Source organism: Tachypleus tridentatus, chromosome 1 (assembly GCF_004210375.1).
Source record: "Tachypleus tridentatus isolate NWPU-2018 chromosome 1, ASM421037v1, whole genome shotgun sequence".
Taxonomy (NCBI): domain Eukaryota; kingdom Metazoa; phylum Arthropoda; class Merostomata; order Xiphosura; family Limulidae; genus Tachypleus; species Tachypleus tridentatus.
In genome coordinates, this window is record NC_134825.1 from 107,131,607 (window position 1) to 107,159,048 (window position 27,442).

Here is a 27,442-nt window from a genome sequence, read left to right on the forward strand (position 1 = left end):
TTGTTTGAGAGATATACACCGACGATAACAGATATTTTATATCAGGCCTGTGTTTGATTGTTTGAGAGCTATACACCGACGACAACAGATATTTTATATCAGGCCTGTGTTTGATTGTTTGAGAGCTATACACCGACGATAACAGATATTTTATATCAGGCCTGTGTTTGATTGTTTGAGAGATATACACCGACGATAACAGATATTTTATATCAGGCCTGTGTTTGATTGTTTGAGAGATATACACCGACGATAACAGATATTTTATATCAGGCCTGTGTTTGATTGTTTGAGAGCTATACACCGACGATAACAGATATTTTATATCAGGCCTGTGTTTGATTGTTTGAGAGCTATACACCGACGACAACAGATATTTTATATCAGGCCTGTGTTTGATTGTTTGAGAGATATACACCGACGATAACAGATATTTTATATCAGGCCTGTGTTTGATTGTTTTATATATCAGGCCTGTGTTTGATTGTTTGAGAGATATACACCGACGATAACAGATATTTTATATCAGGCCTGTGTTTGATTGTTTGAGAGATATACACCGACGATAACAGATATTTTATATCAGGCCTGTGTTTGATTGTTTGAGAGCTATACACCGACGACAACAGATATTTTATATCAGGCCTGTGTTTGATTGTTTGAGAGCTATACACCGACGATAACAGATATTTTATATCAGGCCTGTGTTTGATTGTTTGAGAGATATACACCGACGATAACAGATATTTTATATCAGGCCTGTGTTTGATTGTTTGAGAGATATACACCGACGATAACAGATATTTTATATCAGGCCTGTGTTTGATTGTTTGAGAGATATACGCCGACGATAACAGATATTTTATATCAGGCCTGTGTTTGATTGTTTGAGAGATATACACCGACGACAACAGATATTTTATATCAGGCCTGTGTTTGATTGTTTGAGAGATATACACCGACGATAACAGATATTTTATATCAGGCCTGTGTTTGATTGTTTGAGAGCTATACACCGACGACAACAGATATTTTATATCAGGCCTGTGTTTGATTGTTTGAGAGCTATACACCGACGATAACAGATATTTTATATCAGGCCTGTGTTTGATTGTTTGAGAGCTATACACCGACGATAACAGATATTTTATATCAGGCCTGTGTTTGATTGTTTGAGAGCTATACACCGACGATAACAGATATTTTATATCAGGCCTGTGTTTGATTGTTTGAGAGATATACACCGACGATAACAGATATTTTATATCAGGCCTGTGTTTGATTGTTTGAGAGCTATACACCGACGACAACAGATATTTTATATCAGGCCTGTGTTTGATTGTTTGAGAGCTATACACCGACGACAACAGATATTTTATATCAGGCCTGTGTTTGATTGTTTGAGAGCTATACACCGACGACAACAGATATTTTATATCAGGCCTGTGTTTGATTGTTTGAGAGATATACACCGACGATAACAGATATTTTATATCAGGCCTGTGTTTGATTGTTTGAGAGCTATACACCGACGACAACAGATATTTTATATCAGGCCTGTGTTTGATTGTTTGAGAGATATACACCGACGATAACAGATATTTTATATCAGGCCTGTGTTTGATTGTTTGAGAGATATACACCGACGATAACAGATATTTTATATCAGGCCTGTGTTTGATTGTTTGAGAGCTATACACCGACGACAACAGATATTTTATATCAGGCCTGTGTTTGATTGTTTGAGAGATATACACCGACGATAACAGATATTTTATATCAGGCCTGTGTTTGATTGTTTGAGAGATATACACCGACGACAACAGATATCAGGCCTGTGTTTTTTATATTGTGTTTGATTGTTTGAGATATACACCGACGATAACAGATATTTTATATCAGGCCTGTGTTTGATTGTTTGAGAGCTATACACCGACGATAACAGATATTTTATATCAGGCCTGTGTTTGATTGTTTGAGAGATATACACCGACGATAACAGATATTTTATATCAGGCCTGTGTTTGATTGTTTGAGAGCTATACACCGACGACAACAGATATTTTATATCAGGCCTGTGTTTGATTGTTTGAGAGCTATACACCGACGATAACAGATATTTTATATCAGGCCTGTGTTTGATTGTTTGAGAGCTATACACCGACGACAACAGATATTTTATATCAGGCCTGTGTTTGATTGTTTGAGAGCTATACACCGACGATAACAGATATTTTATATCAGGCCTGTGTTTGATTGTTTGAGAGATATACACCGACGATAACAGATATTTTATATCAGGCCTGTGTTTGATTGTTTGAGAGATATACACCGACGATAACAGATATTTTATATCAGGCCTGTGTTTGATTGTTTGAGAGCTATACACCGACGATAACAGATATTTTATATCAGGCCTGTGTTTGATTGTTTGAGAGATATACACCGACGACAACAGATATTTTATATCAGGCCTGTGTTTGATTGTTTGAGAGATATACACCGACGATAACAGATATTTTATATCAGGCCTGTGTTTGATTGTTTGAGAGCTATACACCGACGACAACAGATATTTTATATCAGGCCTGTGTTTGATTGTTTGAGAGATATACACCGACGATAACAGATATTTTATATCAGGCCTGTGTTTGATTGTTTGAGAGATATACACCGACGATAACAGATATTTTATATCAGGCCTGTGTTTGATTGTTTGAGAGATATACACCGACGATAACAGATATTTTATATGAAGCATGTGTTTGATTGTTTGAGAGATATACACCGACGACAACAGATATTTTATATCAGGCCTGTGTTTGATTGTTTGAGAGCTATACACCGACGATAACAGATATTTTATATCAGGCCTGTGTTTGATTGTTTGAGAGATATACACCGACGACAACAGATATTTTATATCAGGCCTGTGTTTGATTGTTTGAGAGATATACACCGACGATAACAGATATTTTATATCAGGCTTGTGTTTGATTGTTTGAGAGATATACACCGACGATAACAGATATTTTATATCAGGCCTGTGTTTGATTGTTTGAGAGCTATACACCGACGACAACAGATATTTTATATCAGGCCTGTGTTTGATTGTTTGAGAGATATACACCGACGATAACAGATATTTTATATCAGGCCTGTGTTTGATTGTTTGAGAGCTATACACCGACGACAACAGATATTTTATATCAGGCCTGTGTTTGATTGTTTGAGAGCTATACACCGACGATAACAGATATTTTATATCAGGCCTGTGTTTGATTGTTTGAGAGCTATACACCGACGATAACAGATATTTTATATCAGGCCTGTGTTTGATTGTTTGAGAGCTATACACCGACGACAACAGATATTTTATATCAGGCCTGTGTTTGATTGTTTGAGAGCTATACACCGACGATAACAGATATTTTATATCAGGCCTGTGTTTGATTGTTTGAGAGCTATACACCGACGATAACAGATATTTTATATCAGGCCTGTGTTTGATTGTTTGAGAGCTATACACCGACGATAACAGATATTTTATATCAGGCCTGTGTTTGATTGTTTGAGAGATATACACCGACGATAACAGATATTTTATATCAGGCATGTGTTTGATTGTTGAGAGATATACACCGACGACAACAGATATTTTATATCAGGCCTGTGTTTGATTGTTTGAGAGATATACACCGACGATAACAGATATTTTATATCAGGCCTGTGTTTGATTGTTTGAGAGATATACACCGACGATAACAGATATTTTATATCAGGCCTGTGTTTGATTGTTTGAGAGATATACACCGACGATAACAGATATTTTATATCAGGCCTGTGTTTGATTGTTTGAGAGATATACACCGACGATAACAGATATTTTATATCAGGCCTGTGTTTGATTGTTTGAGAGATATACACCGACGATAACAGATATTTTATATCAGGCCTGTGTTTGATTGTTTGAGAGCTATACACCGACGACAACAGATATTTTATATCAGAGCTATACACCGACGACAACAGATATTTTATATCAGGCCTGTGTTTGATTGTTTGAGAGATATACACCGACGATAACAGATATTTTATATCAGGCCTGTGTTTGATTGTTTGAGAGCTATACACCGACGACAACAGATATTTTATATCAGGCCTGTGTTTGATTGTTTGAGAGCTATACACCGACGATAACAGATATTTTATATCAGGCCTGTGTTTGATTGTTTGAGAGCTATACACCGACGACAACAGATATTTTATATCAGGCTGTGTTTGATTGTTTGAGAGATATACACCGACGATAACAGATATTTTATATCAGGCCTGTGTTTGATTGTTTGAGAGATATACACCGACGATAACAGATATTTTATATCAGGCCTGTGTTTGATTGTTTGAGAGATATACACCGACGATAACAGATATTTTATATCAGGCCTGTGTTTGATTGTTTGAGAGCTATACACCGACGACAACAGATATTTTATATCAGGCCTGTGTTTGATTGTTTGAGAGATATACACCGACGATAACAGATATTTTATATCAGGCCTGTGTTTGATTGTTTGAGAGATATACACCGACGACAACAGATATTTTATATCAGGCCTGTGTTTGATTGTTTGAGAGCTATACACCGACGATAACAGATATTTTATATCAGGCCTGTGTTTGATTGTTTTTAGAGCTATACACCGAACGACAACAGATATTTTATATCAGGCCTGTGTTTGATTGTTTGAGAGCTATACACCGACGATAACAGATATTTTATATCAGGCCTGTGTTTGATTGTTTGAGAGATATACACCGACGATAACAGATATTTTATATCAGGCCTGTGTTTGATTGTTTGAGAGCTATACACCGACGACAACAGATATTTTATATCAGGCCTGTGTTTGATTGTTTGAGAGCTATACACCGACGATAACAGATATTTTATATCAGGCCTGTGTTTGATTGTTTGAGAGATATACACCGACGATAACAGATATTTTATATCAGGCCTGTGTTTGATTGTTTGAGAGCTATACACCGACGACAACAGATATTTTATATCAGGCCTGTGTTTGATTGTTTGAGAGCTATACACCGACGATAACAGATATTTTATATCAGGCCTGTGTTTGATTGTTTGAGAGCTATACACCGACGACAACAGATATTTTATATCAGGCCTGTGTTTGATTGTTTGAGAGATATACACCGACGATAACAGATATTTTATATCAGGCCTGTGTTTGATTGTTTGAGAGCTATACACGACGACAGATATTTTTATATATTTTGTGTTTGATTGTTTGAGATATACACCGACGATAACAGATATTTTATATCAGGCCTGTGTTTGATTGTTTGAGAGATATACACCGACGATAACAGATATTTTATATCAGGCCTGTGTTTGATTGTTTGAGAGATATACACCGACGATAACAGATATTTTATATCAGGCCTGTGTTTGATTGTTTGAGAGATATACACCGACGATAACAGATATTTTATATCAGGCCTGTGTTTGATTGTTTGAGAGATATACACCGACGATAACAGATATTTTATATCAGGCCTGTGTTTGATTGTTTGAGAGCTATACACCGACGACAACAGATATTTTATATCAGGCCTGTGTTTGATTGTTTGAGAGATATACACCGACGACAACAGATATTTTATATCAGGCCTGTGTTTGATTGTTTGTTTGATTGTTTGAGAGCTATACACCGACGATAACAGATATTTTATATCAGGCCTGTGTTTGATTGTTTTATACACCGACGATAACAGATATTTTATATCAAGGATGTGTTTGATTGTTTGAGAGCTATACACCGACGATAACAGATATTTTATATCAGGCCTGTGTTTGATTGTTTGAGAGATATACACCGACGATAACAGATATTTTATATCAGGCCTGTGTTTGATTGTTTGAGAGATATACACCGACGATAACAGATATTTTATATCAGGCCTGTGTTTGATTGTTTGAGAGCTATACACCGACGATAACAGATATTTTATATCAGGCAGATGTGTTTGATTGTTTGAGAGATATACACCGACGATAACAGATATTTTATATCAGGCCTGTGTTTGATTGTTTGAGAGATATACACCGACGATAACAGATATTTTTTATATCAGGACGATAACAGATGTGTTTGATTGTTTGAGAGATATACACCGACGATAACAGATATTTTATATCAGGCCTGTGTTTGATTGTTTGAGAGCTATACACCGACGACAACAGATATTTTATATCAGGCCTGTGTTTGATTGTTTGAGAGCTATACACCGACGATAACAGATATTTTATATCAGGCCTGTGTTTGATTGTTTGAGAGCTATACACCGACGACAACAGATATTTTATATCAGGCCTGTGTTTGATTGTTTGAGAGCTATACACCGACGATAACAGATATTTTATATCAGGCCTGTGTTTGATTGTTTGAGAGCTATACACCGACGACAACAGATATTTTATATCAGGCCTGTGTTTGATTGTTTGAGAGATATACACCGACGATAACAGATATTTTATATCAGGCCTGTGTTTGATTGTTTGAGAGCTATACACCGACGACAACAGATATTTTATATCAGGCCTGTGTTTGATTGTTTGAGAGCTATACACCGACGATAACAGATATTTTATATCAGGCCTGTGTTTGATTGTTTGAGAGCTATACACCGACGATAACAGATATTTTATATCAGGCCTGTGTTTGATTGTTTGAGAGCTATACACCGACGACAACAGATATTTTGTATCAGGCCTGTGTTTGATTGTTTGAGAGCTATACACCGACGACAACAGATATTTTATATCAGGCCTGTGTTTGATTGTTTGAGAGATATACACCGACGATAACAGATATTTTATATCAGGCCTGTGTTTGATTGTTTGAGAGATATACACCGACGATAACAGATATTTTATATCAGGCCTGTGTTTGATTGTTTGAGAGATATACACCGACGATAACAGATATTTTATATCAGGATATATACACCGACGATAACAGATATTTTATATCAGGCCTGTGTTTGATTGTTTGAGAGCTATACACCGACGATAACAGATATTTTATATCAGGCCTGTGTTTGATTGTTTGAGAGATATACACCGACGATAACAGATATTTTATATCAGGCCTGTGTTTGATTGTTTGAGAGATATACGCCGAAGATAACAGATATTTTATATCAGACCTGTGTTTGATTGTTTGAGATATACACCGACGACAACAGATATTTTATATCAGTGTTTGATTGTTTGAGAGCTATACACCGACGACAACAGTTATGAGATTGTTTGAGATATACACCGACGATAACAGATATTTTATATCAGGCCTGTGTTTGATTGTTTGAGAGATATACACCGACGATAACAGATATTTTATATCAGGCCTGTGTTTGATTGTTTGAGAGCTATACACCGACGACAACAGATATTTTATATCAGGCCTGTGTTTGATTGTTTTATACACCGACGATAACAGATATTTTATATCAGGCCTGTGTTTGATTGTTTGAGAGCTATACACCGACGATAACAGATATTTTATATCAGGCCTGTGTTTGATTGTTTGAGAGCTATACACCGACGATAACAGATATTTTATATCAGGCCTGTGTTTGATTGTTTGAGAGATATACACCGACGATAACAGATATTTTATATCAGGCCTGTGTTTGATTGTTTGAGAGCTATACACCGACGACAACAGATATTTTGTATCAGGCCTGTGTTTGATTGTTTGAGAGCTATACACCGACGACAACAGATATTTTATATCAGGCCTGTGTTTGATTGTTTGAGAGATATACACCGACGATAACAGATATTTTATATCAGGCCTGTGTTTGATTGTTTGAGAGCTATACACCGACGATAACAGATATTTTATATCAGGCCTGTGTTTGATTGTTTGAGAGATATACACCGACGACAGATATTTTATAGATATATTTTATATCAGGCAGATGTGTTTGATTGTTTGAGAGATATACACCGACGATAACAGATATTTTATATCAGGCCTGTGTTTGATTGTTTGAGAGATATACACCGACGATAACAGATATTTTATATCAGGCCTGTGTTTGATTGTTTGAGAGATATACACCGACGACAACAGATATTTTATATCAGGCCTGTGTTTGATTGTTTGAGAGATATACACCGACGATAACAGATATTTTATATCAGGCATGTGTTTGATTGTTTGAGAGATATACACCGACGATAACAGATATTTTATATCAGGCCTGTGTTTGATTGTTTGAGAGATATACACCGACGATAACAGATATTTTATATCAGGCCTGTGTTTGATTGTTTGAGAGATATACACCGACGATAACAGATATTTTATATCAGGCCTGTGTTTGATTGTTTGAGAGATATACACCGACGATAACAGATATTTTATATCAGGCCTGTGTTTGTTTGAGAGATATACGCCGACGATAACAGATATTTTATATGAGGCCTGTGTTTGATTGTTTGAGAGCTATACACCGACGACAACAGATATTTTATATCAGGCCTGTGTTTGATTGTTTGAGAGATATACACCGACGACAACAGATATTTTATATCAGGCCTGTGTTTGATTGTTTGAGAGATATACACCGACGATAACAGATATTTTATATCAGGCCTGTGTTTGATTGTTTGAGAGATATACACCGACGATTTTAACAGATATTTTTATATCAGGCCTGTGTTTGATTGTTTGAGAGCTATACACCGACGACAACAGATATTTTATATCAGGCCTGTGTTTGATTGTTTGAGAGATATACACCGACGATAACAGATATTTTATATCAGGCCTGTGTTTGATTGTTTGAGAGCTATACACCGACGACAACAGATATTTTATATCAGGCCTGTGTTTGATTGTTTGAGAGCTATACACCGACGATAACAGATATTTTATATCAGGCCTGTGTTTGATTGTTTGAGAGCTATACACCGACGATAACAGATATTTTATATCAGGCCTGTGTTTGATTGTTTGAGAGCTATACACCGACGATAACAGATATTTTATATCAGGCCTGTGTTTGATTGTTTGAGAGCTATACACCGACGATAACAGATATTTTATATCAGGCCTGTGTTTGATTGTTTGAGAGCTATACACCGACGATAACAGATATTTTATATCAGGCCTGTGTTTGATTGTTTGAGAGCTATACACCGACGATAACAGATATTTTATATCAGGCCTGTGTTTGATTGTTTGAGAGCTATACACCGACGACAACAGATATTTTGTATCAGGCCTGTGTTTGATTGTTTGAGAGCTATACACCGACGATAAACAGATATTTTATATCAAGCATGTGTTTTATTGTTTGAGAGCTATACACCGACGATAACAGATATTTTATATCAGGCCTGTGTTTGATTGTTTGAGAGATATACACCGACGATAACAGATATTTTATATCAGGCCTGTGTTTGATTGTTTGAGAGCTATACACCGACGACAACAGATATTTTGTATCAGGCCTGTGTTTGATTGTTTGAGAGCTATACACCGACGACAACAGATATTTTATATCAGGCCTGTGTTTGATTGTTTGAGAGATATACACCGACGATAACAGATATTTTATATCAGGCCTGTGTTTGATTGTTTGAGAGCTATACACCGACGACAACAGATATTTTATATCAGGCCTGTGTTTGATTGTTTGAGAGATATACACCGACGATAACAGATATTTTATATCAGGCCTGTGTTTGATTGTTTGAGAGCTATACACCGACGACAACAGATATTTTATATCAGGCCTGTGTTTGATTGTTTGAGAGATATACACCGACGATAACAGATATTTTATATCAGGCCTGTGTTTGATTGTTTGAGAGCTATACACCGACGACAACAGATATTTTATATCAGGCCTGTGTTTGATTGTTTGAGAGATATACACCGACGACAACAGATATTTTATATCAGGCCTGTGTTTGATTGTTTGAGAGATATACACCGACGATAACAGATATTTTATATCAGGCATGTGTTTGATTGTTTGAGAGATATACACCGACGATAACAGATATTTTATATCAGGCCTGTGTTTGATTGTTTGAGAGCTATACACCGACGATAACAGATATTTTATATCAGGCCTGTGTTTGATTGTTTGAGAGATATACACCGACGATAACAGATATTTTATATCAGGCCTGTGTTTGATTGTTTGAGAGCTATACACCGACGACAACAGATATTTTGTATCAGGCCTGTGTTTGATTGTTTGAGAGCTATACACCGACGACAACAGATATTTTATATCAGGCCTGTGTTTGATTGTTTGAGAGCTATACACCGACGATAACAGATATTTTTTTATCAAGCATGTGTTTGATTGTTTGAGAGATATACACCGACGATAACAGATATTTTATATCAGGCCTGTGTTTGATTGTTTGAGAGCTATACACCGACGACAACAGATATTTTGTATCAGGCCTGTGTTTGATTGTTTGAGAGCTATACACCGACGACAACAGATATTTTATATCAGGCCTGTGTTTGATTGTTTGAGAGATATACACCGACGATAACAGATATTTTATATCAGGCCTGTGTTTGATTGTTTGAGAGCTATACACCGACGACAACAGATATTTTGTATCAGGCCTGTGTTTGATTGTTTGAGAGATATACACCGACGACAACAGATATTTTATATCAGGCCTGTGTTTGATTGTTTGAGAGATATACACCGACGATAACAGATATTTTATATCAGGCCTGTGTTTGATTGTTTGAGAGATATACACCGACGACAACAGATATTTTATATCAGGCCTGTGTTTGATTGTTTGAGAGATATACACCGACGACAACAGATATTTTATATCAGGCCTGTGTTTGATTGTTTGAGAGATATACACCGACGACAACAGATATTTTATATCAGGCCTGTGTTTGATTGTTTGAGAGATATACACCGACGATAACAGATATTTTATATCAGGCATGTGTTTGATTGTTTGAGAGATATACACCGACGATAACAGATATTTTATATCAGGCCTGTGTTTGATTGTTTGAGAGCTATACACCGACGACAACAGATATTTTATATCAGGCCTGTGTTTGATTGTTTGAGAGATATACACCGACGATAACAGATATTTTATATCAGGCCTGTGTTTGATTGTTTGAGAGCTATACACCGACGACAACAGATATTTTATATCAGGCCTGTGTTTGATTGTTTGAGAGATATACACCGACGATAACAGATATTTTATATCAGGCCTGTGTTTGATTGTTTGAGAGCTATACACCGACGATAACAGATATTTTATATCAGGCCTGTGTTTGATTGTTTGAGAGATATACACCGACGATAACAGATATTTTATATCAGGCCTGTGTTTGATTGTTTGAGAGCTATACACCGACGACAACAGATATTTTGTATCAGGCCTGTGTTTGATTGTTTGAGAGCTATACACCGACGACAACAGATATTTTGTATCAGGCCTGTGTTTGATTGTTTGAGAGCTATACATCGACGATAACAGATATTTTATATGAGGGATGTGTTTGATTGTTTGAGAGCTATACACCGACGACAACAGATATTTTGTATCAGGCCTGTGTTTGATTGTTTGAGAGATATACACCGACGATAACAGATATTTTATATCAGGCCTGTGTTTGATTGTTTGAGAGCTATACACCGACGACAACAGATATTTTGTATCAGGCCTGTGTTTGATTGTTTGAGAGCTATACACCGACGACAACAGATATTTTGTATCAGGCCTGTGTTTGATTGTTTGAGAGATATACACCGACGATAACAGATATTTTATATCAGGCATGTGTTTGATTGTTTGAGAGCTATACACCGACGATAACAGATATTTTATATCAGGCCTGTGTTTGTGTTTGATTGTTTGAGAGCTGTGTTTATACACCGACGATAACAGATATTTTATATCAGGCCTGTGTTTGATTGTTTGAGAGATATACACCGACGATAACAGATATTTTATATCAGGCAGATATTTTATGTGTTTGATTGTTTGAGAGATATACACCGACGATAACAGATATTTTATATCAGGCCTGTGTTTGATTGTTTTGAGAGCTATACACCGACGTAACAGATATTTTATATCAGGCCTGTGTTTGATTGTTTGAGAGCTATACACCGACGACAACAGATATTTTATATCAGGCCTGTGTTTGATTGTTTGAGAGATATACACCGACGATAACAGATATTTTATATCAGGCCTGTGTTTGATTGTTTGAGAGATATACACCGACGATAACAGATATTTTATATACACCGACGATAACAGATATTTTATATCAGTCCTGTTTTGATTGTTTGAGAGATATACACCGACGATAACAGATATTTTATATCAGGCCTGTGTTTGATTGTTTGAGAGCTATACACCGACGACAACAGATATTTTATATCAGGCCTGTGTTTGATTGTTTGAGAGATATACACCGACGATAACAGATATTTTATATCAGGCCTGTGTTTGATTGTTTGAGAGATATACACCGACGATAACAGATATTTTATATCAGGCATTGAATGTGTTTGATTGTTTGAGAGATCAATATACACCGACGATAACAGATATTTTATATCAGGCAAATGTGTTTGATTGTTTGAGAATATTTTTGAAAGGTCCACCTGTCGATCTGATAATTAATTTATTACTTTCTTGCATATCTAAAACCTCTGTGGTATGTTCAGGTAACGTTACCAGTTCTTACCAGTGTTCATCACCCCAATATCTTTTGTTAGTTATCCTGCTATTTTTGTTTCTATTTTTAAGATTTTATCTTTTACTGTGTTTCAACTCACTGACAATTTACATGAACCAATGTCTTTTGTTAGTTATCCTGCTATGTTTCTTTTATTTTTAAGATTCTATCTTTTACTGTGTTTCTACTCACTGACAATTTACATGAACCAATATCTTTTGTTCGTTATCCTACTATCTTTGTTTCTATTTTTAAGATTCTATCTTTTACTGTGTTTCTACTCACTTACAATTTACATGAACCAATATCTTTTGTCAGTTATCCTGCTATGTTTATTTTTATTTTTTAGATTCTAAGGTGGAACTGTCTCAAACAATTTCCTCAAAACTTTTGACTGCACGTTGTTGTTCTTGTTGCTGACTTCTAGAGAAATGTGTCATTTTAGTTCTTGTTCACTATTATCACAAAGCAATTTATGAACAGTTTCATAATGCTGCTTCACAGAGGAAATCAGGGCCTGGCATGGCCTGGTGGGTTAAGGCGTACGACTCGTAATCTGAGGGTTGTGGGTTCGAATCCCCGTCGCACGAAACATGCTCGCCGTTTCAACCGTGGTGGCGTTATAATGTGAAGTTCAGTCCCACTATTCGTTGGTAAAAAAGTATCCCAAGAGTTGGCGGTTAGTGGTGATGACTAGCTGCTTTCCCTCTAGTCTTACACTGCTATATTAGGGACGGCTAGCACAGATAGCTCTCGAGTGGCTTTTGCGAGATTCAAAAACAAACAAACAAATGCTCCTGTTATTTGAACGTTGTTGTTTCTTTGTTGGTTAAGCTGACATTCTGACAAACTGAAAAGGGCTAAATACAATTTAAACATATCTCACCAGTTAACATAAATACGGTGATTTAACTTACCGTAACATGACAGCGGGTATGTCATTGATATAAAAATAAATAAATCTTTAATTAACTAACTTATCAAATATATACGTAAGCCATGCCAAATAACATAATTTTAACAATATAATTCATATATTTACTGTGGAAAAGTAAATGCATATTTACCGTTATCCGGTAAATATCCGTTATGTGTCATCCGGTGTCACATGTTCCCGCAACTGCAAAGATGGCGCCAAGAGTGCGTGAGACGTCTCCTGTGAATATTTCTCAGTGCTCCCGGGTTGGAGAAAATCATTCGCTGATGCATTTACCAATAATGATAATATATACATATTATATACATATTTATTATGGGTTAGCGTTAGGGTTTAAAAATTTAAGAGGCAACACTGCATGCCGCGTGCCAGGAAACTTAGGTACGTGCACTATATATAGGTTCGCTATCACTGTTATAAGCACACATCTCTGAAAGTTACTGTCTGAGATAATCGTGTACTACCTTGTATTTTACAAGCGAAACGAGTGATTTTGATTATCTTACGATCCAGTTAAATCCACTTTACAAAACTATGGTTATGTTTTGGGGGATCAAAAATTTACGAACATTAAGGTATGGTAATTGAAACTTCACCCTTTCTGTTTAATGCGTTTTACAAATTTAGCTTTCCCTGTTTAGTATAAACACGTTTTTTGCTAACTTAGCTTTCCTTTGTTGTTCTGAGCTCGGGTCTTCCCCTGAACAATATCTGTTTTTGAAAAGTGACACGGAATCAAGGACAAGCGGAATTAAAGAGAAATATTTGTAATTAAACACAGAGTTACACTGTCTGTGCTCTACCAACCACACGTATCGAAACCCGGTCTTTAGCGTTGTAAGTCCGCAGACATACCACTGTGCAAACTGAACTTGAAAGTTGGGTCTCATCTTTAGATCGAATGAATATATTTATTGAATTTCCTTCGTAGTTCAAGTTTAACGGTAATGTTTCGCTAAAGTATTTCGATCCGACAATGTCCGGACCTACAACGTCAAAATTCGGGGTTCGATTTCCTGCAGTATATTGAAAATGCGTTGTGATTTTTGTGTGTTTTACAGCTGACAAGAGTAATCATTTAAAATAGTCGTTCATTGTTTGTAGATCATTGTGAACTGAAACATAATACCTGTCTCAGAGTTAACAGATTATATATCTCTCTTGAGGTCGCTAAAGACTACAGCCAACATTGGACTGCTTATCCTCTTATCAACCCACGTCTTCAAGACCATCCATCGGAATAGGGAATGGTAGGTATAGAGTTCATTCATTGGTGGGGGGAAACCTTCTTAAAGTAAAGAAAGGATTTCATGCACAACTCAATTTAACTTCAAACACCGATAGTTATAAATAAGATAACAACTAGAAGTATTATGTGTATGTTGTTTCAGTTGTCGTTTAGTCACTACAATAAGTATATAAGACCTGAATAACATGTAACAATAATTCTACAAATATATTAGGTACACTGTTGTGAGTAAAAGACAACCAAAACACCGTACGTGTAATATATCACGTATAATATATATAGAAAGTTTGGTTTTATTTGCCCTTGTCCACGTGGTGTTCTGAATGAAAGATTGGGTTTCATAATTATTTTACTTCGACATTTTGAGGTAAAATGTATGTAAGGATTTTGAAACATAGTGAGTTCTTTCCAACTGGCTGGTTTCCTGTTCACACTGTTGCTAAACTTCGTTTTTTGAGTCCAAGATAACTTATTTCAGTTGCTGAAAACAATTGTAGTTAAATGAGGAAGACAAATGTGAGTGGCCCAGCATGGTCACGTGATATGAGGGTCGCGGGTTCGAATCCCGGTCGCACTAAAACATGGTCGCCCTTTCAGCCGTGGGAACGTTATAATAGGATATTCAATCCCACTATTCATTGGTAAAAGAGTAGCCCAAGAGTTGGCGGTGGGTAGTGATGACTAGCTGCCTTCCTTCTAGTCTTACACTGGTAAATTAGGGACGGCTAACGTAGATAGCCCTCGAGTAGCTTTGCGCGAAATAAAAAAAAAAACAAAAAACAAATGTGAGTTAGTGAAATCACTAATTATTTTTTATAAAATACGTGAGAAGAAATTAGTAGGGCTAGTTAATAACATCGATGGTTTTCTTACGTATCACTGTATGTATCATTAGAGACTCAGTAGCCAACAAAATAATGAACCAACAAGGAATATGGCGAATAAAAAGTTTAGTAACACGTGTATAGGAACCTATGAGGGCCCGCTTCCCGTTAAAATTATCTCCACAAGCAGTTTGGTGCATAAGTAGATTAGAAAGATACGTTAGAAGCACGCATGGGGCTTCATCTTCTTTGTCGATAATTGAGGGTTTAGCCCCAGCTTACCTGTTCTTTAGGACAAACGAGGAGGATCTATTCTCGTCCGGTTTGAAAGTGAATCCATTTAACGCGAAGCTGGATAACAACATGGGGAAAGTTCTGGAAGCACAGCAATTCCACGAGGAGGCGCTGAATTACTATAACCAAGCTATCAGGTCAGATCTTATCTCTTATTTTTAGTATCTTTTTGTAATATTTGCTTATTTTATTTTTCGCTTACCTATAGTCAATGGCGGAGATTTAATATTTTATTAGTAGTTTGGTTTAACGATGTTTTTTGCAAGAGTAACTGTAAGTAGTTTTTTTTGTCATTTCTTATTTTGTTATGTGAAGAAATAAAATATTGAACACATGATGTCTTTGATAGAATGCAGCCAAACGATGTGCGAGGATTTCTGAACGCCGGTCGTATTTTAACCTGTTTGAGACGGTACCAAGAGGCAGAAGAAATCTACTTAAAGGTAAAAACAAAATTTAAAAAATCTTCACGTTTAGATTTTTGGTAAAATTTTATAGTCTAATTTTCAAAATAATTAATCCTTTTAAATCAATGTTCTGAAACAAAAATGAAATAACATTAACAAATCAATCGTCTGCAGTTAACTTGATTTTTATCACAAATATTAGGCCCAGTGGATAAATTTTCTGGTTTTGCTAACTATGTTTTAGGCACAAAGAATAAAAAGATGAGGTAATCGCTTTTAAAAGCAATTCGTAAAATCAAAAATAATTTTATTAGAGGAAAATTATTTTAAACTTTTCCAAAGAGAAGAATAAACATAAGAATTTCGTAATATCCGCAAAACTTTTTGTTACAAACTTTATACATTGTCGCGTGTTTTTCAAAATAGCATTTTTTATTTAATAAGAAAAAATTGTTGTTTTTTTTTAAATTTCACGCAAAGCTACACGAGGGCTATCTGCGCTAGCCGTTCCTAATTCAGCAGTGTAAGACTAGAGAGAAAGCAGCTAGTCATCAAAACCCAACGCCAATTCTTGAGCTACTCTTTTACCAATGAATAGTGGGATTGACTGTAACATTATAACGCCCCCATGGGTGAAAGGACGAGTATGTTTAGTACGACAGGATATGTGTTAAGTTTGGAACATTCGGCCCAGCCGCTCGCCAGTAATAAGTAGACGTACAGAAACGTGCGCGTAAATTTCTTATGATTCAGACACTTGCGTTTATATTTATTATGAAGATAGTTTTGCATTATTAACTTGGTACGTGAACTTAAATCTCTAAATTTGACTGAACCTATTGAGATATTATTGGGATTATGGCCGAAAATACAGATAACAAAGCAGTGGCTTGTAATCATTATAAATGTTTATTTGATGACGTACTATTCTCTAATTTAAACCTTAACACTAAACCAGTATTTACTGACTAAATATTTAGTTCTGATTTATATAGGCAGCTTAGTCAGATCATATATTATTGATAACTTTACACGTTCACAGGTTATTATAACTGGAAATTAACTGAAAAAAAAAACAACATACTAGATACCTAAATAATCTTTTCGTAATAGTTTTACAAATGTTTATTTAATCTCAGCATGGCGGGTGTAAATGAACTCCAAAGTAAGTAGTGGCCCCCTGGTGGCTTTGCGGTAAGTCTATAGACATGGAACCAAAAAATATGTTTCGATACTCGTGTGTTGGCTGAGCACAGAGAGTCCGTTGAGAATCTTTGTGCTTAACAACTAAAACTACGCTGAAATTGACTCTGCTGTACATTTGAACAAGATCACAAGTGTTGTTTTTACATTTTGTTGGTTTTGATCGTCATAACTTTACTCCACCTTCCCCGATCCACCCAACGTTTTTATGGGTGTTTCACCGATTCAGGATGTGTTATTTAAACTATAGTGTCTGATAGTGGAAAAACACTATCGGTGGAAAAAGTCAAAATTATTTTCAAATGAGGCAGTATTAGCCAATTGATTAGCACACCCGGTGTGTGAACCCTACTGTTTACGATCCGAAATTTGTAACATGGGTGCGAGATAAAAGACGAAAGTTAAATCCTACTATTCAGTCGCGAAATAATTGGTAGTGGTCACTGTTGGCTAGCCGTTTTCCTCCTGTTTATTGGTTAAAATTAGGAACTGCTATGCTATATTTGAGATCAAGTAACCTTTGTATATAACTATGGGCAAAATATACCTAAAAGTAAAGAACAAATGTGTAGAGTCAGATCTGTAGAGATTTTTAAGATTGGGTATTTCTTCAATTTGGATATTCACGCACAGCTTCAAGAGGGCTATCTGCTTGTCCTAGTCTTTTCCACATTTTCAATGATAGGTTACAGGAAAAAAACGATATTCAGTGTCATTCACCGCCAGTTCTTGGGCTATTCTTATTAAATAGTGGGATTAGACCCTCAATCTTACAACGTATTCACGACCCTAAAGTTCGGAGCGCAATTATTCGATAAATAGATGCGAACCATGAACCCTCGGATTCGAAGTATTTCCTCCTAGTTAACCTCTTTTCCACTCTTATATGACGAGTAATTGTATTGGAGACGGGGTGGGCATAGCCTAGCGGTTAGCATGATGAGGCTGTAAATCCAAAGGTTTGTGGTTCGTGTCTCTTACCCGCAAAAACGCGATCCATACATTAATTCTGTGAGTGCGACTTATATAAGAGAAAGTTGAATCCTAGGATTTGCTCGCACAGAGGTTAACAGTAAAAAGTATTTATTAGTTGTTTTATCTTTAATGAATCGGTTCAAAATCATGGAGGGCTTTTGGAGCTTTCTGTGTTGAAAAACAAAAATATAACCGTTAAAAGGCCGTAAATTGAATGTAACTTTTATAGGCCTAGCGAGAAACGTGGAAATATTATAGGTTATCCACAGAAACAATCTTTTTCGTTGAAGTAATTTTCTAAAAGGTAGTACAAATACTTAGCACATTAGCTCTTGTTTCATGTTATATTGTTAGTATCATTTTGTAATTATTTCGTCAGTTCTATTGGACAATCAGATTTATTTTCATGGATTGTTTGTTTGTTTGTTTTTAATTTCGCGCAAAGCTACTCGAGGGCTATCTGCGTTAGCCGTCCCTAATTTAGCAGTGTAAGACTAGAGGGAAGGTAGCTAATCATCACCACCCACCGCCACCTCTTGGGCTACTCGTTTACCAACGAATAGTGGGATTTACCGTCACCTTATAACGCCCCCACTGCTGAAAGGGCGAGCGTGTTTGGTGTGACGAGGATTCGAACCCACGACCCTCAGATTTCGAGTCGAACGCCTTAACCCACCTGGCCGTGCCAGGGCCTATTTTCATGGAAAGAATAAGACTGGAAGTGTTTGAATAATATGGCATTAGCTCAAAAACTTAACATTAAAAACACAACTTCCCTTTTGTTTTCTATCTTTAGTCTTAATTCGAGTATTAAGAATGTGGCACAAAGTTTTATTGTAATGGGTTAAAATCTCTTTTTTTTTGTGCTTACCTAAATTGCCACCATAAAGACAAATTTGGCTTTTAATGGTCCACTTGACCCTTGCTAATGCTGTTTATTTTCAGCCCAACTCAATTTTGCTCAGCGATTACTTTTTGTTATGGAAAGATAATTGTAGTTATTGTTCCAAACGTTCCAGACTGTATTCACAGCAAGAGGTTCTTGGATCGATTTTCTCCTTATACTCGCGGTCTTTCGTACCATCCACTGCGCAGCTGGAGAGTGGGTTGTACTTTAGGAAATTCGTATTTAGATTACAAGTTATTACTCTTTTGTCTTGTCTTTCTGCGATCGTCATTTGAAAAGTATGCAGCCTTTATGGGAATTCATCAAGATTCTTCAATGGTTTTTATTGTTATTATTTTACTTTAAAACTGCGTAATTTTGTGTAGATTTATGAAGGTGAATTTGTCCAGAAAGTAAGTAAAAGAAAACGTATTTGTTTCATTCTTCAGGCTAAAGCTATGTTACCCCTGAACGAAAAGCCAACTGATATGGAAACTCATGTGACTCCCAGTCATCTCCAGGTATACTTAGGCCTAGCTTCATTACTATCAAAAAATAAGAGTCGCTTGGAGGAAGCAGACGCTGTTAAGTATTGTTACTTTATTTTCTGTTGTGTTTTTAACTGAAGTGTGAATGTATTGTTACTTTATTTTCTGTTGTGTTTTTAACTGAAGTGTGAATGTATTGTTACTTTATTTTCTGTTGTGTTTTTAACTGAAGTGTGAATGTATTGTTACTTTATTTTCTGTTGTGTTTTTAACTGAAGTGTGAATGTTTAGTATTGTTGCTTTGATATATTGTATATTGTGTTAAAGTGTAGTGTGAACATTATATTGTTGCTTTAACATATATTGTATTAGAATGTAATGTGAATATTATATTCTTCCTTTAATATATTTATATTGTATTCAAATGTAGTGCAAATTTTATGTTGTTGCTTAAACATGTATTGTATTGGAACGTAGTGTGAATATTATATTGTTTCTTTAACATATTTATATTGTATTAGAATGTAGTGTGAATATTATATTGTTTCATTAACATATTTATATTGTATTAGAATGTAGTGTGGATTTTATATTGTTGCTTTAACATATTTATAGTGTATTAGAATGTAGAGTACATATATTTTTGCTTTAATATATTTTATATTGTTTTAAAGTGTAGTGTGAACATTATATTGGTGCTTTAACGTATTTTATGTTGTTTTATAGTGTAGAGTGAAGAATATATTGTTGCTTCAAATTTATATTGTATTGGAATGTAGTGTGAATATTATGTTGCTTTAACGTATTTTATATTGTGTTAATGTGTAGAGCGAAATTGACAAATGAACAACATTTTCAAGGGAGTCTACATTTTTGCCCACCCCTGTATATTACGTTCCTTTCTAATAGTTCTTTCGTGAAACAATAAATAAATATTAATCTTAGGTATATATATATATATATATATATATTATGTTGTTTTTACTCTTAATCCTAACCTCTAATTTAATATAAATATTTTATCTTTTACTGTGCTCCACAAAACGTAGAATTTTATGTTGTTTTTACTATTAATCCTAACCTCTAATTTAATATAAATATTTTATCTTTTACTGTGCTCCACAAAACGTAGAATTTTATGTTGTTTTTACTATTAACCCTAACCTCTAATTTAATATAAATATTTTATCTTTTACTGTGCTCCACAAAACGTAGAATTTTATGTTGTTTTTACTTTTAACCCTAACCTCTAATTTAATATAAATATTTTATCTTTTACTGTGCTCCACAAAACGTAGAATTTTATGTTGTTTTTACTTTTAACCCTAACCTCTAATTTAATATAAATATTTTATCTTTTACTGTGCTCCACAAAACGTAGAATTTTATGTTGTTTTTACTTTTAACTCTAACCTCTAATTTAATACTCTAGTAGTAGCTGAACATTTGCCTTTGTGTCATGTCTGATAGATAGAATACCCACAACTCTTTATGGTACTATGACCATAGACATTTTATGATATTAATTGTTATGTAATGACAAGAGCTAACAGTTTATATGTCTAAATATATTTGTAACCATTCTAACTAAAATCTTCATCCAAGGATGTCATGAACGACCAACGTGGTTTATTTTTTATTTCATCATGCGCAAGAAACGTTTGACGTACCTTTAATGCACGTGGATTACAGGAGATTATATACGTCCGGTTGTGGTTTAGTACAGATTAAGTTGTAGATGAATGCTGGTTACGTACGTCCACTTCTGGGTTTATGTGAACTGAAATGTCAGTGAATATGGTTCTATACAGCCACTGTTGGGTTTAATCAGACTAAATCGTAAAGAATAGTTGGGTTTGTACTACGTTTTAGACAAGAAGCAAACTGATACTAAATACATACATACTGTCTTGCTTAAATCTATCAAAATATCGCTTGTACACACACATACACACGTTCCATCGTAACAAACGAAGTTATAAAAAAAGTCCCCGACCCTACACATCGTCCGTATCAGGCAAAGGCGCCTCGTACTTTTTTTTTTATATCAAACGACCGTGTGTAGGTATTTCTAATCGGAAAAGAAATCACTGAAAGTTATCAAATAACATTCAAAAATTAGAAAATAAACAAACCTGTCTGTGATTGTGGGGCGTTTTACCCCTTCTCCTGAAACCTCAGTTTCTCCCCCCTCCCCACACACAAACACCGGGACGACGGTCTCCATACCTTTACCATGTAGGACTCCATCCTTTCTACTGACACGCCTGTCGAAGTGAAACTAGAATTTTGAAAGAACACCGATTGTGAGGAAAGAAATACGAGAGAATAACAAGTTGTTTACGTGTTTCGTGGTCAGAGGGGAAAGAACCAGTGTAAACACGGATTGTTTTTTTGGATTAATCGTTTATCAAAGAACCCACATATCACGAGGCCTTCGGGAGTACATTGACTGGTGTTAATGTAATTCAGAGGAGATTCGTTTCTATGTTTTCAAGACGTGCCTAATTCTTACAGCTCTACCGAGAAGCTATCCGCCTTCGTGCAGACTATACGGCAGCATATTTAAGTCGTGGAGACGTTCTGTTGAAGCTGAACAGGTAATATTTAGTGTTGGATAGACAAATAGACAAGTGGTTAGATACAGACTGACGAAAAGACCGATAACCATATAGGCAGCTAGATATATAGACAGGCGAGTAGATAAATAAATACAGACGAAAGCGTGTTTTAGTAAGGTTACGGTGAGAATTATTTATGTAGTCACAAATATAACAATTTACCAGATGATAATTAGGTAATGAAAAAATGGTTAATATAACATTTCCTAATTTAAACGTGGTCAGTTATAACCCACAATTTCTGAAATATCAGAATAGCGATTCGACTTCTGACCGTACTCTACCTAGCGGGATGTTGTGGAACTAGCTAATTATATTTATTTCAGATAATTTTAGACACGTTTGTTTTGATGGTATACACTAAAAATCATTAACATCTTGCGTGACTTATCACAGTAAAATTAACACTGATTTTGTAGTGACCAACATTTATGATTCAAGATGTATCTTTATTGAATCGTATGGAACGAGTATAGTACGTTTCTGATATTTGTAGCAAGTTTAATTAATTTGTTTCAAGTAACACTAAAAATTTCGTCCATTGTATCTGTACATAGTCGTGTAGAGTATTTATGTAGTTCAAACTGCTACAGTAATCAGAGAAATACCGAAGTTCTCTTGCTTACAGATAATTTGTTATTTCATGTCGTTCAAAATTTGTTGTAGAACATCAAACTCCTTATGGAAATTATGTCTTTTTTGTTGTAATAACAGTTGTCGTGTCGAGAGTTTACTTATGTGAAAGATTAAATAATTTGTAAGATTACACTTCGAACAGTTTAATAATGTCCTGTTCAAACCAGTTCTGAAGTTAATATCTGTTAGTTACTTAACCAGTTCTGAAGTTAATATCTGTTAACTATTCAACCAGTTCTGAAGTTGATATCTGTTAGTTACTTAACCAGTTCTGAAGTTAATATTTCTTAATTGTTCAACCAGTTCTGAAGTGACTGTTTGTTAATTGTTCAAACCAGTTCTCAAGTGACTGTTTGTTAATTGTTCAACCAGTTCTGAAGTTACTGTTTGTTAATTGTTCAACCGGTTCTGAAGTTAATATTTGTTACTTACTTAACCAGTTCTGAAGTTAATATCTGTTAGTTACTTAACCAGTTCTGAAGTTAATTTTTCTTACTCACTTAACCAGTTCTGATGAAACTCTTGGTTAATTCTTACTCTATAATAAAAAACAAGTGAATTTTCCTACACGAACGTCTTTCACTTTTGTGTGAAGTGTTTCAAATTTTCTGTGAATTTTGTGTTTTTTTATCAATCGATAATCATTCTTTTGGTTACGAAGGAGTAAAGAAGCTGAAGATATGTACATCCGGGCTCTTCAGTTTGACGCCGACAACCCAAATTTGTACTACAATGTAAGTTTTATACAGAAATGTTACTTGAGTAAACGATGTTTGTTCGACACATTGACATTATTTGTCAACAATGGGTGTTCTTTACAGAGATATAACTTGAGCAGCTGTGTGTGTTGTATACATAAGTGTGAATTGGACAACAAAGTAACATTTATTCAAATTTTTGACTTGTAGTAAAATGTAATTTTTACACAGAAATGTAAATGAAACTGCATTCATGTTTAACGCATCCATGAAAATTGAAATATTATGGAATTATGGCCGAAAATGTATTTAACACTGTGTGTGTTTGTGTGTTCTCTTTTAGCAAAGCCTCATCTAGCTATCAGCTGAGACTACCGAGTGGAATCGAACCCCTGATTTTAGCAATGTAAATCCACAGCCTTAAGGCTGTAATAGCGGGTGGCATTTAACACTGAAATTAGCCAATGCATTCTAATCTAATTCTCTAATATAATGTCTTGTCACAAAGGACGTCTGCCAATGTTTGTTTTTGTTCTCTGATATAGTGACTTGTTACAAAGGACGTCTGCCAATGTTTGTTTTTTGTTCTCTGATATAGTGACTTGTAACAAAGGACGTCTACTAATGTATGATTTTGTTCTCTGATATAATGACTTGTTACAAAGGACGTCTACTAATTTATGTTTTTGTTCTCTGATATAATGACTTGTTACCACCATATCTAGCTCATAACAAAAGTGGTAATGTATAATTCCTGGGAATCACTGACATTGTTGCTGAGGTCATGTGCACTTAAAAGTATGCTGTTCACTTAAAAGTTCAAATGTCTTGTACAATCAAACATCGTCTAGAGAGAAACTGTTGTGAATAATATTTTATATTTAACAAGTAGGATTTACGTAGTGGTTGTACTTAACACAGATCTTACTCGTAGTACCTTGTACTACACATTACTTATGGTGCCTCATACTTCTTATTGGTGTGACTTAGTTTAATTAGAGTAATTAGAATTACACAAGCCTGCGTATTACATTTTACTGGTAGTGCTGTAACAAGTTCAGTTAAGTCATATGAGTAATTAGAATTACACAACCCTACGTATTACATTTTACTGGTAGTACTGTACAAATTTCAGTAAAGTCATATGAGTAATTAGAATTACACAAACCTGCGTATTACATTTTACTGGTAGTACTGCACCAAGTTCAGTTAAGTCATGTGAGTAATTAGAATTATACAAGCCTGCGTATTACATTTTACTGGTGGCACTCTTCCAATTTGAGTTAAGTCATGTGAGTAATTAGAATTACACAAGTCTGCGTATTACATTTTACTAGTTGTACTGTACCAAGTTCAGTTAATTCACGAGAGTGATCAGAATTACACAAGTCTGCGAATTACATTTTAGTGGTAGTACTGTACCAAGTTCACTAAAGTCATATGAATATTTACAATTACAAAAACCTGCGTATTACATTTTATTGGTGGTACTATTCCAAGTTCAGTTAGGTCATAAGAGTAATTATAGCTACACAAACCTGCGTGTTACATTTTACTGGTAGTACTGTACGAAGTTCAGTTAAATCACATAATAATTAAAATAACACAAGTCTGCGTATTACATTTTACTGGTAAAACTATACCAAGTTCAGTTTAATCATATGACTAATTAGAATTACCCAATCCTGTGTATTACATTTTAATGGTGGTACTCTACCATGTTCAGTTAAGTCATGTGAGTAATTAGAATTACACAATCATGCGTATTACAATTTACAGGTGGTACTCTACCATGTTCAGTGAAGTCACGTAAGTAATCAGAATTACTCAAGCCTGCGTATTACATTTTACTGTTACTACAGTACCAAGTTCAGTTAAGTCATGTGAGTAATTAGAATTATACAAGCCTGCGTATTACATTTTACTGGTAGTACTGTACCAAGTTCAGTTAAGTCATATGAGAGATTAGAATTACACAAACCTGTGTATTACAATTTACTAGTGGTACTCTACCAAGTTCAGTTAAGACATGTGAGTAATTATAATTACACAATCCTGCGTATTACATTTTACTGGTAGTACTTTACGAAGTTCAATTAAGTCATATGAGTAATTAGAATTACAAAAACCTGCGTATTACATTTTACTGGTGGTGCTATACCAAGTTCAGTTAAGTCATATGAGTAAGTAGTATTACCCAATCCTAGGTATTACATTTCACTGGTGGTACTCTCCCATGTTCAGTTAAGTCATGTGAGTAATTAGAATTACACAATCCTGCGTATTACGTTTTACTGGTAGTACTGTACCAAGTTCAATTAAGTCATATTAGTAACTAGAATTACACAAGTGTGCGTATTACATTTTACTTGTGGTACTGTACGAAGTTTAGTTAAGTCATATGAGTAATTAGAGCTACACAAACCTGCGTGTTACGTTTTACTGGTAGTACTGTACCATAACTTTAGTTAAGTCATATGAGTAATTAGAATTACAGAAACCTGCGAATTACATTTTACTGCTCGTACTGTACCAAGTACAGTTAAGTCATATGATTCATTAAACTTACACAGGTCTGCGTATTACTCTTCACTGGTAGCACTGTACCAAGTTCAGTTAAGTAATATGAGTAATTAGAATTACCAAATCCTGCCTATTACAATTTACTGGTGGTACTCTACCATGTTCAGTTAAGTCATGTGAGTAATAAAATTACACAAGCATGCGAATTACATTTTACTGGTAGTGCTGCACCATGTTCAGTTAAGTCATATGACTAATTAGAATTACCCAATCCTGTGTATTACATTTTAAAGGTGGTACTCTACCATGTTCAGTTAAGTCATGTGAGTAATTAGAATTACACAAACCTGCGAGTTACATTTTTCCGATAGCACTATACCAAGTTCAGTTAAGTCATGTGAGTAATTAGAATTATACAAGCCATCGTATTACATTTTACTGGTAGTACTGTACCAAGTTCAGTTAACTCATATGAGTAATTAGAATTACAGAAACCTGCGTATTACATTTTACTAGTGGTACTCTACCAAGTTCAGCTAAGTCATGTGAGTAATTAGAATTACACAAACCTGCCTGTTACATTTTACCGATAGTACTGTACCAAGTTCAGTTAAGTCATATGATTAGTTAGAATTACACAAGTCTGCGTATTACATTTTACTGGTAGTACTGTACCAAGTTCAGTTAAGACATATGAGTAATTACAATTACCCAATCCTGCGTATGACAATTTACAGGTGGTACTCTACCATGTTCAGTGAAGTCACGTAAGTAGTCAGAATTACACAAGCCTACGTACGTATTACATTTTATTTGTAGAATTTTACCAAGTTGAGTTAAGTCATATGAGTAATTAGAATTACACAAACCTTCGTGTTACATTTTACCGATAGTACTGTAC

General features: G+C 35.1%; 1 protein-coding gene across 1 annotated transcript; it reads left to right on the forward strand.

Annotated features, from left to right (window-relative positions):
- Positions 1–14,832: 14,832 nt before the first annotated feature.
- Positions 14,833–24,495, forward strand: LOC143253371 (protein O-mannosyl-transferase TMTC3-like). Its single transcript, XM_076507176.1, has 7 exons — positions 14,833–14,987; positions 16,104–16,241; positions 16,454–16,547; positions 20,025–20,159; positions 22,581–22,663; positions 23,982–24,054; positions 24,362–24,495. Exons 2-7 carry the CDS (start codon positions 16,174–16,176, stop codon positions 24,374–24,376), a joined length of 468 nt encoding a protein of 155 aa, XP_076363291.1. The 5' UTR covers positions 14,833–14,987; positions 16,104–16,173; the 3' UTR covers positions 24,377–24,495.
- Positions 24,496–27,442: the final 2,947 nt, after the last annotated feature.